Genomic DNA, 13,255 nt, shown 5'->3' with positions numbered 1-13,255 from the left:
CTCCCACCCCCAGCATCGCCATCAGCTCACCTTTCTAGCGCGAGGAGCTTCTCTGACTCCGACGCTCCGGATTTGCAAAAGTTGGGGTCCCCAGAAAGTCTAGCATCGTCTGCATATAGGAGGCTCACTAACCAGGTCAAATCCGGGGTAAAAGGGGGCATGGAGACACACGACCAAGCCATTTCGATATCTAATCACTAGAGACCTCACCAGATCCACGGAACCCACTCACAAGACATCATGAAGCAAGGTACACCGGCTCAGGGAGGCAGCGCCATTACGCCTGTCTCTGAAGTTCCCGTCGAGCATCGGGAGGGAGACAAGGAGGTCAGCCTAGTGTACTCCGAAGGACACCCGGACAACACCACTAACAACATTTTGCTAGACCCATGAATATGCCGGCATGACGGCAACCTATGTCGATGAGAAGAAAAGCAGAGAGTTGTTTTGGATCATCAACCGCCGCATTCTGGCCTGTATGCTGGGCACCTACTTCTGTCAATCTCTCGACAAGGGCACTCTTGGCTTTGCTTCTGTGATGAACATTAGACAAGATGCTGGTCTTACGCACAACAACCAATTCAGGTGATTTCAACCTGCAAGGAAAGCCAAAGTCAAGTGTTCTGACATTACCGCAGCTGGCTCGGCACCATCCTCTACATGGGCGTCTTGGTCGGAGAGTATCCGACCAACATGTTGCTGCAGAAGTTCCCGGTCGCCAAGTATCTCTCCGTCAACGTCTTCTGCTGGGGCGTGGTCATTGCCTGCTCTGCCGCCGCCAAGAACTTTGCCGGTCTGATGGTTGTTCGGTTTCTGCTCGGAGTCTTTGAAAGCTGTGTCCAACCTGCCTTCATCATCATGTACGTGGCTCTTGATCCTCGAAACTTTTGTTGGATGTGCTAACATACATTACAGGACTTCCATGTGGGTAAGCTACTAACCCATTCACCCCCTGAGCACCCAAGTTCAGCTAATCTAATTCGCGTTTGCAAGTACACCAAGAGAGAACAGTCCATTCTCACTTCGCTTTGGTATTGCATGACTGGTGTTCAGTTGATGGTATGTATGACGATATGCTCTGACGGCTACTCGAGATTAAGTTCACCAGTATCTGGACTTGATCGGGATATCCGCAGACAAACACGATGCCCTTCAGGATTACGAAGTCAGCTGACACAACCACAGGTCGGTGGCCTCATCGCATACGGCGCATCGCACTACAACGGCCACGACATCAAGTCATGGCAGCTCCTTTTCCTCGTCCTGGGCGTCGCAACCTGCGTCTGGGGCTTGTTCATCGGGTGGTGGCTCCCCGACTCGCCCATGGCCGCGAAGTGCTTCAACGAGGACCAGAAGCGTCTCATGATCGAGCGTGTCCGCGCCAACGAGACCGGCATCCAGAACAAGACGTACAAGCGCTACCAGATGGTAGAAGCCGTGACCGACCCTGTGGTCTGGTGCTACGTGTTGCTCCAGGTCACTTCGACCTTGATCATCGGCGGGCTGGGCGTCTTCTCCAACTTGATCATCTCCTCGTTCGGCTTCACGTATCTCCAGACACAGCTTCTGAATATCGCCCAGGGAGCGGTCACGATCATCGTCATGCTCGGTAGCGCAACGCTGGCGACCTGGTCGAAACAGACTGCTTGGGTTATGCATGTAAGTCGGCGTCAACATACCATCTCTCCCCCATCATGACCTCTTGTACTGACACCGCTTCCCACAGGCTTGGACAATGTAAGTCCCAGTTCTCTCCCTTCAAGCAGAAAACTAACTCGCATCCAGCCCCGCGATCATCGGCACAGCGGTAATCTACAGCATTCCGCCCTCCGCGTCCAATCGCGTCGGCCTCCTGATCGCCTTCTACTGCACTCAATTCTACCTCGCCGAGGGCAACCTCATCTTCTCCCTCATCTCCCGCAACATCGCCGGCCAGACCAAGAAATCCACCACCTTGGCCATGACCTTCATCGGCTGGGCCGCGGGCAACATGACGGCGCCCCAGATCTTCCAGGACAGCGACGCGCCGCGCTACCGCAAGGGCTTTACGGCCCACTTCTGCCTCTATGTCCTCTTCAACCTTTTCCTCGTTCTGATGCGGTTCCTGCTTGTCCGCCGCAACAAGGCCAAGCGCACGGCTGCCGCAGCCGCTGCAGACCCTGCGAGCATGGCCGGTGAGGAGATCTCCGAGGATGGCAAGGCTGGTGTCAAGGGGCACGGGGGCGAGGACGAGAAGATTGAGCATTCGAACGCCTTTGCGGACTTGACGGATAAGGAGAATCCCGATTTCAGATACGACTTTTAAGGTGACATGTCTTCAGCATTGGCAAGTAGGTGTCAACAAATAGAGAGGGCAGTAGGACGATGGTGAGTGTTTCCGGGGCAGCATGTATGAAGAAACGAAACTATGTGGTTTCTTTCAATCATAACCCGCAGATGGACTGAAAGTAGAAGACAATCATTCAGTCTGCGAGGATTAGCAAGTTTACTTCTATGCAGCATCAACTTCTCGTCCCAATAATGAGCATATTCCCCCACAACTGCTCGGTTGTATCAACCCTCGCTAGTGTTCAAGTATGGGATCTATTGTCCCTGCTTGGCTCCTGATCTTCAACTTGGTCTTCGTGGCCGTCTGAATCCAAATATTGGTAGTTGTCATGAATGCCTTTGTAGACAGCGAGCTGACCTTCCTTTGTCTTGCTCGACATTGGAGTAGGATTCTGTCTTTGAATTGCCCCTCGTCTACACGGCATCGTTCTTCTTTAGATTGTCTCTCAACTGCCTTTTGATGCTGTGTTTTTTCAATTATCCCGGCCAAGGTTACCATCAAGTTCTCGCCGATTACTTATCCTCGTCGCTGTCCTGCTCTCTGCTGTCCCTCTGTTTGACATCCTCTCTTTCGGCATTTCACTCCGGAACACTTCTTTGCTTCAGACTGTGTTATCTCATTGCTTATATACCATGCAAGACGAGACAACCTCGGAAAGTCGGCAACAGATGGCCAAAGATGCCACTCAGCCTTGAATTATATCAACGAACACATGCAACCAAGCACAGCGTGAACGTGACATTCGGCATGTGGAATAGACCGTAGCATAACACCTTCCCTAGAAGAAGACGCTTGCCCGATTCAAGATGATTTCGCGAAGATATCATGCACTTCGTTTCCCAAACGCCAGAGACCTGGGCCGTCTGGGGTTAAAAGACAATGCAAAGCCACCAAACAGAAACTTGATACAGTGACAGGAACCATCGTCATTACAGACCGAAAGATTTGGCAGCTGCCATGCCAATGCTGTCGTTTTTCAGCGCGACACCCTTATCAGCCGCCGAGGTTTCTCGGTCTCTTCCTCTACGAGAGGGCCGAGGCATGAAACTTGACGCAACATGCCAAACAGCCCACAGCAAATCACCAAAGAGAGTTCAGAACCAGAGACCTGGGACAACTCTGAGTTGCTTACTTTCCCAGTCAAACTCAAAGCAATGACACCGCTGTCAGAGGGAAATTTAGGCAGGCTCGGGCGGGAGCCAGGGAGGGGGGCTTCAGTGAGGAATGACGTTCTTGGGAGCGTGTGGTCTCTGCCTCTGCGCCGTCAACTCAATTTTCGGAGGTCTTGAGATGAGAGAAAGTCTAGGGCAATTGCTGGCTGTACGACCTCCTTCGGAAACGTCCACGAAAGAGGCAACCCTCTCGCAATTGTCACGAGCCAGCTGGCGAAGAATGCCCCAAAGAGGTTAAAGGCGTTTGCGCGCCGGCGCGCACTTGATGGACCGTCACATTGACCGGATGAAGACGGTTGAACACAGTCTGTAGGTTGCGACACATGCTCGGACAAAGCTCTCGCTCAGGGACTCGGGCTGATACCGAAACCGAGACTCTAATCGGCATCATCTCTCTATGTTCCTAGCGATGCGCTGAAAGCCTGGGAAATTATGGCATGAGATGAGGTCAGATTTCGAGTTTGAACGTGAAGCGAGAGACTCGCCACTGTGTGTAATTACATGCAAAGTGTTTAGAGGCATTCCGGCGAAGTGGCAACATGCGACAATCGCTATTTTGGAAGACGTTAGCCGCATGAAATGGGTCCGAGAGCAAGAAACGTTTGTCAGCACCGTCGTCTTCGGAGATGCTTTTTACATCCGTCAAAGGCGGAAGAGGCAGCCGAGCCAAGGCTTAGGATCTGTCGAGGAATCTTTAAGCAAGACTGGGGCTGCGGAGTGAGGTTGGACCCGGAGCTGTGGAGATGGCACCAGGCGGGGTGACACACGGGGCCAACAGCTGCAGCAACAGTGTCTGAACAGTTTGAGGTCGCCGACCCCTCGAATGAGCAGCTGTTCGAGAAGATGCATGCTTCTGCACAGTTCTCGCCAATCCGAATTCATCGATGGCGAGGGGTCCGTCTGGAAGTGAAGCGTTCGCGGGATTGACAGCTCAAGGGGCATCCTCTCTGGATCCCTAAGGCACCGCTAGCAGCACGGTCTTTTTGACGACAGTGCACATGCGACGCGTACTGGACTGGGGCTAGTTGGCCATGCGATCGTCCCAGAAACGTATGGTTCAAGGCCGTTGAACAAGGCAGCCCGCCAAGCTGGATTCGTTGTCCATAGAGAGCATAGCGTGATCGAACTCGGCCGATAGACTTGGACAACCGGGGCCGTGAATTTCATGGAAGAGCGGGAATCGAATTATCGTTGACTACACGCGCCCATCGAGGGTTTGAAAGATGCAGATTCTCCTCAGTGGCGGCGAGGCCTATCAGTCCTGTCGGTTGGTAGGCAATTTGAAGCCCCCAAACCTGCCCTGCAACATTCCTTTTTTGGAAAGTACTTCGCAGAAGCAATAGCCACACGGGCCTCGTCTCTTGGATGGGTAATGGCTTAATCTTCTGAGCTGAAGTCAGCGCAGTCAGCCGTGCCACATCCGCGGCGAGATGCTGTTTGTTCAGTTGCTAAGATGACGTTCGTAAATCAAGACAGCTCCTTCGTGACAGTAATGATAAGATTGATCCGGGCCGAGTTCGTATGATAATTCAAGACATCAGCAAAGGGACATAGCCCCTCGGAACTACGCTTCATAGGTTCAAAGGTTGCGTGAAAACTTGCTCGCTGCAAGTGCGTATACCAAGCTAGAGCATGCAAGTTGACCTGTGCGCACACCGCAGGTGCCCGATGAGCAGGGCTGCGAATCTCAAGGACCCCAGAGCTCCCGAGATAGGCCTGAGAGCCGCTGAGATGGCGCATGGAAGGTGCGAAGAGGTTGATGATGAGATGCCACGTCTGTCACAGTTTGCTACCTGTTCTAGGCCTGGGTGCGTGTTGTGCTGTGGTGGTCCAGCCCCCAGCTGATAAGTGAGGCCATCCCTGGGGGGGAATATGACAATAGACACCAGACGGTCGTTAACGGGCTCAGATCCCACAAGATTGAGTTCATGCACCTCGCTCAACTTGTAGCATGAGCCGGGTTCTGAGGAGAATTCGGCAAGCGCAAATGGACAACTTAGGGAGCGAGATTGCGATGATTCCCGCGAAGCACTATCGAGTGCCAGTGACTAGCCCCAAGCCGAGTCGAGGCCTCGATGCGGGAGCTTACAGGCCGTGGCGTTGAGCGTGTCTGCGCCGAAGGAGTCTCTTTCTGCCGCGGGGATGGACGTAAGACATGGGGGCACGTAGGCGGGCGCTGGTGCGTGAAGACGGAGAGGGTGTGAAGGCGGGAGAAGGCGTTGCGAGATGTGAGCTTTGAACCCAACCAGCGCCGTGTTCGACGCAAGCGAAACGGGCATGATGGCATCCCGCGAACGAATACTGCGTACATGCTTTTCGCATGCATGACCTAGGGAGAGACTGAGGGTCGATAAATCGACAAATGTGCTGAGCTCGGGGTCATCCAACGAAACAAAACGCAGAGTGAGTTGCAGTCCGAAGTTCACCGGGGACGTGCAAGGAAGCGGGCGGATGTGATGGACGGCGTCCTCCCGGGGAGTGGGGAGTAAAGATGGATGCGATGCCCTGGATGTTGGGTTGGCGGCAGCAAAGAAAAAGGCACTGTGAAGGGGCGAGGAGCTGCTGTGAGGTCTTGCAGGAACGTGCAGGCAGAGAGGAGCAGCGAGCAGGGTATATGGTGGTGAGTGAATCAGGCGCGAGGTGCTTCACCGGAATCTCTGACGCAGGACCCCTAGCTAGCCGCCCGGGGATATGGAGTCACGTGCACGGAAAAGGCCCGGTAAGACTGGGTTTGACTGGGGAAGGTGGGGAAGGCGCGGTAACGGTAGGGTAGGTGCCGCAATACATGCATCCTACCTACGGGCTGGCACTGGGCGACGTACTGCACTATGTACTTCTCCGTCCCTTGCCCTTGGGGACTCGTGGGCCTCCTAGGCCTCCTGGGAGGAGGAGCTTGGAGGAGAAGGGCCCCGAGCCTTAAGGTATTCTTTCTTTCTTTCCTTCCCATCTCCTCCTCTAGGCTCCTAGGTAGGCTCCTCTCGATGGGCAACAGCTCGCCAGCTTTCCGGGACCTGGGATGGATCTAACATGGACTGACGGGACGCTGGTCGTTGTCGCTGTCGCCGACGCCGACTCCGACTTGCGCCTGAGGCCTGCAGCCTGCCGCATGCTACCTACCCACGCGCTGCTCCCCCAGCCCATCTCATCTCATCTTTGGATGTCTCGGGACGTCTGGAGCGAAAACACACTGTGAAGCTGTAAGCTGTTGAGGGTGTTGAGGACATGCACAAGGTAGGAAGAGAGAGGCAGTGAGTGAACGCTACGCACTGCCGCAACATGTTTCCAACGCCAACGCCGCTGCAGAATGCTTCCTGTTCCAACGGTTGTCCTAACCTCAGCCCTCAGCTCGCCCGAGAGTAAGCAGGGTGATTCCATTGGCGACAGGGTATGGTCAGCGGTTCACCGCGGCCGGTACTGAGGAGACGAACGGACCACAGAGCAGACCTTGCCGCGACTTGACACCAAACGCGCAGGGCAGCGCTGACCGCAGGGCAGGGCAGGGCAGGGCAGGTTCTTTGCGCGCCCGAAGTCCGAGTTCGTTTGATGGTTGATCGAGGCTGGACCGCATGCCCTCAATCTGTCTCCTTCCCAATCTCAGGTGGCTCGCGCGCTAGAGGAGAAATAGCGTGCTGCACATCCGGCCCTGGTCCCGGGAGATGGAGCGGTATGGGGTCGTGGATAAGATTGATATTGATGTTGATGTTCATATGTCAGGTAGGTATGTGTAAGTGAGGCATCCGCAACCTATTAGCTTCCAGTTAGCAAAGACGGTCACTGGCGATTCGCAAAAGGTAATTAGCCCCCCTCATGAGCCCGAGCAGCAGGTCAACAAGACAGACGCTTGCCTGCCTGCCTGTCTGTCTGTCTGCCTGCTTGCTTGCTTGCCTTGCCTGCCTCCACGGCCATGCTGCTTGCTGTGCTTGCTTGCCTTGCCTTGCCTTGCCGTGCGCACAGTCCATCCTTTCATTTACCCTGCATTCTTTTCATTATCCTCGACTCGGGCTTTGCCTACGGCGAGCGGATCATGTACCCCGACAACCCTGCGAAGGACGCACACTGTGTGGGGTCTTCAACTCCCGCCTGATGAGGAATGGTCGGCTGTCCTTTTCTCGCTCTTGCCTCACAGCAGTAGCAGTAGCACCAGCACTGGCATTGGCATTGGCACTGGCACTGGCAGCTGTGGCAGCAGCCATCATCTCTCCAATATGCCTGCCATCGCGTGGTTCCAGACGCCGGGCGCCATCCACCTCATACGCAAGCCTGGTCCAACACAACATCATCGCCGTCCATCGCCATCGGTGCGCCGCCCGTCTGATGGATCTCGGCTGGGCCCTGGAGATAGATAGCCAGCCCACAGTCCGCTGGACGTTCACTCCGGAGCGGATGCTCATATACCCATGCAGTGTACCATGCGCCTGCACCTCTTGCCCGTCGTGGAGGCCTTCCCCTTCCTTCGGGGGCACCAGCCCACTGTTGCCTGCCCAGTCAGGTAGGTGAAGGTACGTACCTTCCCTGCTCACCCCCTGTCCCGCAGCACGTTCGCGTCTCCATGTCCCCCCATCCGTATCGCTTTCTTTCTCTTCCTGGACGGTTTGGACCAATCTCGGCCCCCTTGCTCCCCGCTTCGTTCCACTGTCCCACACCACAACCTCATGGGCACTCTCAATCTCATTCCACCCAGCTCCGACCCGACAGCAGATCCAGCACCAGCACTAGACGACCAAAACTCGCAGTTGGTTGCTCGTCGCTCGTCGTCACTCTCCCGACCCTAAGGTACGAACACTGGACCGCTGTTGGCTCTCGGACTCACTGAGCTCGGTCCAGTTTCCCTGCCCGCCCTGGGTACCCGTACTTGACAGAGTGCTCTTTGTGATCACTGATCAAGCAAGCAGCCAACTGCCTCCACGCTTTCGACAGCACGCGCCGCCCAGGCCCAGCATGGCAAGCCCAGCAATGTCCCGGGTCCGTGGTCCTTCAAACGCTGTCCTGAAAGCTGTCAACGACGAATCGAGCAACGTCCAGATCTCTTATTCGGGAGCACAAAAGTCAAAATCGACACGCCTTACCTTGTCAGGCTTGACATCCCACCTTGTTTAGGCTTCATCTATCCCTTCCCGCCTCAGCCTCTTCAACCTCACACGAGCTTACCACAACCTCATGCGACTTTCGTTCTTTCTTCTCTGCCGTCCGCCAACCCCAGTTTGATCAGTTCCCAAGTTGCTTCCAACACCCAGAGACATTGCCAAACAAGCCAAGGCTTCTCTGCCCAAACCTCCTTGACCGATTCAGCTTCAACGGGCTGCTCTCCCACTCACCGGTGGCTGATCTCAGATCTTGCTTTCTTTTTCCCACCACTCTGCCGTGGTCCTTGGAAACACATTGCTTTTTCCAACTCACTCTCCACGTGCGGGCAAACGCCTGCCTTGTAATTTTACCTTTTCCACATATCCTACGTACCTGTGGACGGGTCCAAGGCACGCTCCGGCAACATGCAATCGCGGAACTTGCCTCGACACTTGTTTCGACTGGCATTCTCAAGTCTGCAGCTTTCGCTCGACCCGACGCACCGAACCGCACCTCCCGTCCTCGGGACGCATACTGCGGTTTTCCCGTCTTCGACAGAGTGCTGACCTGCACAAGTCAGAAAGCATCTGGCCCCCCAAGGGCTCAGGGCGCAAAGCGTATATTGCTTCCGTCCAATCGAGACTGATGCTCACCGCGCTGCGAGGAAACACCTCCGCGACCCGAAGTTTGCCTGCCCTGAGCCCTGACAGCTCCGTCTGCCCATCAAACATGTGCTCCTCCATGATCCGCCCCGAAGCTCCGAATCCTCTCCCAGCATCGACCCAGTCTACTCGACGCCGTTGAGCACTCAGGTTGGCCACTGAGTTGCATCCATCAGAGAATCCCTGGAGACCGGGCCCTCGACTCCACGCTCACGACATTTGCTCCGTGCCCGTGGCCGCTGCAATCACACGCTACCAATCCTTAGCTCGCCCTGGCTGCCCCCGCTCTGGGGCCACGTTCTCGACAGCACGTCCCATGTTGAGCACCAGCAGCCAGCGCCGCCAGCGAGCACTGTGTGCTGTGCCGCAACGCGACGGCACCGACAGGCGACTCCCATCCCCCATCCCCATCAAACCACCAACCAGACCCTGGTTCGACGACACTCCCATGCCCGCGCCGTGTCGTGTCGTTTGATTTCGGTCAGCGACGGCGTGGGGCATCTATCTCGACCGAGCGAACGAACGAACGAACATCGACCCGCCCACAGCCAGAGACACATCAAAGTCACCCCTCCGAGCTGGGTCTGGCCAGCGCTATCGATTCTGCTCTCTTGGATCCCGCCGTCGAGGGACACACAAACTAATCCATTGCCAATTTCCGCCAATCACTGATTGGTCAGGTTGGCCCTGCAACTGCCACCTCTGCCAGATGATGAGAGTCGTCTACATAGTGCCATAATACGCTACGGCGCGGCATGATCGTGCGTCCAACGTCTTTGTGGCCCTTGTTCTGTCATTTTCTGATGCAGCTTGACATCGATAGTCTCTGCAAATCAATGGAGTGATGTGTGATAATGATTGCTGGGGGAGCATGTCATGCGCTTCTGAGCAGGCCATGATGCGCAGCGGGCCATCCGTCACTTCTCTCGGCCGATGCAACTCGCACTTTGGGTTGCTTGCGGACGTCGCTGAGCGTCAATCCTTCGCCAGCCAGCCTGTCGCGCCGCACGCTACGGTGAGCAAATTGCCCCATGCGGATGACATGCCACGGCTGGCCGCTGATTGAGGCAGGTTTCTAGAGCTCTGTGCCGAGTATGGGCGCAAATGAGCCTAATGGAACAAGAGCTCTCCAAACCAGGAAATCAGCTTCCTAGCGGCACCTGGGACTACCCCTACACCCTTTTCGAATCCCTCGAGTTACCAAGCAGACTGTTCACTGTCCAGATGCCAGACACCAACCAAATAGCGTCGTAGGGTTCCACGCACTCCCGTCTCCAGAATGCAGTGCAGGATACCGACTACGTACCCGCACACTCCTAATTAGAAGCGCTGCGATGCAATGCGCAATGCAAAGGTGTCCAACGAGCCGACGTCCAAGCCGTTGCGCTGTGGGTAGTGCTTGCTCACCAAGGACCGGAAGCCTTACGCGCAGACCTTGCTCCAACCAGGCCAGCGGGGGCGTGACAAGTTGACGTTGGAAAGCAGCCCTCTCTCGACTTGAGCATCATCCAGCTGAAAGCAGCCAACCCGAAGGGCGATTGGCGGACGTGAAGAGAACGGAAAGCAGACAAAGACAAGCCGAGGTCCTCGATACCGCTAGTCGCGGTAAGCAGCAGGGGCGCAATTTTGTGCCTTACACACTGGTCGCACTGGGCGCTTTCCCGATCATTCATTCCCCCATGATCCCAATCAACAGGCCGGCAACAGACCCACCTGGCCCAGGAATCATTAATTATTCGTTGGCGCGTTCGTTCAATATTGTGCGGTGCCTCCTCGTGTCTCTCGAGGTCGAGGCCATAGGGGCTCCTCTCTAGAGTGGTTCGGTCATTTTGTTCGGCTGGACATTTTTTTCTCCCATCGTCGTTGGTCCCCTCATTACGGGAGCAGGCCTTTTGGTCTATCGCGCTGCCATTGAAGCCACAACGCCAATGGAACCACTCGGGGACAGTCGCTGCTATGACCACCGTTTACGAGTCGCCATGGTGCATACTGTGTTACACTGTACCCATACCACGATCGCTTATTTCCCATGGATGCCACTGGTAGTCTGGCCCTGGGATTGAGGAGCTAAAAATGAGGGGCAACAGTGAGTGCGACACATACGCAGTAGAGAACCGGTGGTTGGAGTTGGAGCCGTCGTGGGTGTCTTTCTTCTGCTGACGTGACTGACGTGCTCGCCGGCAGAGACAGGGACTGTCCCCGGAACCAAGTCGACGACAGATGGGCGGCGCCGTCATGGTTCAGCGCATGGCGGCCAAAGCCATTGGAAAGGCAAAGCCACGAACGCGACCGCAATCGAGAGAAGCCAAAAAGAAGGCGTTGACAGCGCCAGTGCGAATGTTCTAGGTTCTGACAGGACGTCGACCTGTGCCGTCAACCCTCTGCCTTGCGTTAGCCCGATACTCGAGGAGAGCAGTTTCGAGACACAGGGAGCAGATCCCAAACCGGACAAGTCAGGTACGTTTCCTCCACACGATCCTTGAGAGCTCGAGCTGCTCGGACGAACCAGGAGACAGGAAGGTTGAGGAAAAGGGAAAAGAAAGAAAGGACAAGATTCGACGCGTCAAATCGACGACCCCTTGTTCATCGCGACGGTTGCACCGCGTTTGCCCGCCCGCCCCCTTTTCAGGAAAATTCTACATGACATAGATGACCCTGTAAATGCCTCTGAATCTAACCGTACAGATAGACAAGCAATATTGCTCAGTGCCGTACCTATTTACAGGTGTACGTACCGCAGCCAACTGCCCTACCTGTGCGCGCATCGGCGAGACATGGGAGAGTCAAGCTGCAGCAGGTACGAATGCTGCGCACGCCGCAAGTCATGAATGAGTGCGGAAACAACCTAACCTTCGACGTCCACGGGCCAAAGACCATGGGCGTGGGAAACTCCCCAAAATCCGCGTCCAGAAATCCAGCCAGCCTACATAGTAGGACCGCGCGAGTCTGGTCCGGTCGGCCGCGACCTGACCGACATGCCCCACAGCCATGGCGGGACGCAACCTAACAGTGTCAATTGGCAGGGCATGCCATCGCTTGGCGTCTATCGGGAACGGGGACTACAACTGGGGCTGGTGCTGGGGGTTTCTCTGGCATCGTATTGCTCAGAAGTTGAGTTATCTACTTGTACCTATGTGCTGAGGATACAGATGCGAGGCGCAAGGGTTGGGCCTAGTGTTGCTCAAGGCACCTCAATGCCGTTTTGGAGGCGCTGAATGACCAATACATGACAGGAAAGACCATGATGTGTTTATAATAAAGTGTGGAAGAGAACGAGGCAAGAAAGAGGAGGTCAAGTTTTTTGGCACGGCGGGCGGTACATGATGGGTAAGGCAAGGCAAAATACATATTGGATGCGGGTGGTGCTGCCGCGCTGCCGGTACTGATACGTGCGGATGCAGATGCCGGGTAGTCGAGATACTGACTGATAGCGATTCCTACTGATGCTGATTCGCAGTGCTCTCTGTATCTTGTGCGAATGCCTGTACTGCGTACTTGGGCTTGAGCTGGGAGAAAACCTTCTTAGCTGCAGGTGGGTGTGGGCTAGTATCTCTCCTCATCTCTCGTCCCTCAGCAGGCTGCTGGGGGTCCCTGGAAAGACAAGAGGAGGGAGTACAGATACTCTGTGCTTTGTTGATGGTCAGTGAAGATTAAACGCGACCGTTATCGAGACTTTGCTAGTATTCCGTCAACGCATGCATGGCGAAGTGGGCGAGAGAAGACGCCTGCCGGATGAACGAGCCTAACTGGGAGCAGGTGATGGAGGAAGGAAAGGGCTGAAGAAATTCAGAGCTGAGACCTGAGAGGGACGGGGTATCTCAGGACAGCGGAGAGAAACTCGGGATGGAGCGTGTGATGTGAACGAGAGAAGGGAACAGTGTAAGGTACTTGGGAGGTCGTCACTTTGTGGCAGGACCCACTCTCCTCTTTCGACACCACCTCACCTTCTCGACCAACCCCGTTCGCTCGTCTGGTCCTGCTGGGAAGGAAGGTACCCTATGTACTTAGTATTCGTACACGCGCTTCCC

At 55.4% G+C, this 13,255-nt stretch overlaps 4 protein-coding genes across 4 annotated transcripts; 3 read left to right on the top strand and 1 right to left on the bottom strand.

Moving 5' to 3' along the window:
• Positions 1 to 240: 240 nt before the first annotated feature.
• CGCA056_v012113 (putative transporter) lies at positions 241 to 2,305 on the top strand (the record flags this gene model as incomplete). The annotated part of the gene is made up of 8 exons (XM_037327357.1): positions 241 to 327; positions 386 to 585; positions 639 to 860; positions 916 to 928; positions 994 to 1,059; positions 1,186 to 1,659; positions 1,727 to 1,737; positions 1,786 to 2,305. The coding sequence occupies 8 exons, from the start codon at positions 241 to 243 to the stop codon at positions 2,303 to 2,305; spliced, it is 1,593 nt and encodes a 530-aa protein (XP_037174763.1).
• Positions 2,306 to 5,497: 3,192 nt separating this feature from the next.
• CGCA056_v012112 (uncharacterized protein) lies at positions 5,498 to 5,827 on the bottom strand (the record flags this gene model as incomplete). Its single annotated transcript, XM_037327356.1, has 2 exons — positions 5,498 to 5,720; positions 5,811 to 5,827. 2 exons carry the CDS (start codon positions 5,825 to 5,827, stop codon positions 5,498 to 5,500), a joined length of 240 nt encoding a protein of 79 aa, XP_037174226.1.
• A 2,223-nt stretch (positions 5,828 to 8,050) lies between these two features.
• Positions 8,051 to 8,598, top strand: CGCA056_v012111 (uncharacterized protein; the record flags this gene model as incomplete). Its single annotated transcript, XM_037327355.1, has 2 exons — positions 8,051 to 8,274; positions 8,394 to 8,598. 2 exons carry the CDS (start codon positions 8,051 to 8,053, stop codon positions 8,596 to 8,598), a joined length of 429 nt encoding a protein of 142 aa, XP_037174764.1.
• A 2,849-nt stretch (positions 8,599 to 11,447) lies between these two features.
• On the top strand, positions 11,448 to 11,573 carry CGCA056_v012110 (uncharacterized protein; the record flags this gene model as incomplete). The annotated part of the gene is made up of 1 exon (XM_037327354.1): positions 11,448 to 11,573. One exon carries the CDS (start codon positions 11,448 to 11,450, stop codon positions 11,571 to 11,573), a length of 126 nt encoding a protein of 41 aa, XP_037174227.1.
• Positions 11,574 to 13,255: the final 1,682 nt, after the last annotated feature.

Source organism: Colletotrichum aenigma, assembly GCF_013390185.1.
Source record: "Colletotrichum aenigma strain Cg56 chromosome Unknown KSG_Cg56_contig08, whole genome shotgun sequence".
Taxonomy (NCBI): domain Eukaryota; kingdom Fungi; phylum Ascomycota; class Sordariomycetes; order Glomerellales; family Glomerellaceae; genus Colletotrichum; species Colletotrichum aenigma.
This window is presented reverse-complemented; position numbering and strand designations above follow the sequence as displayed.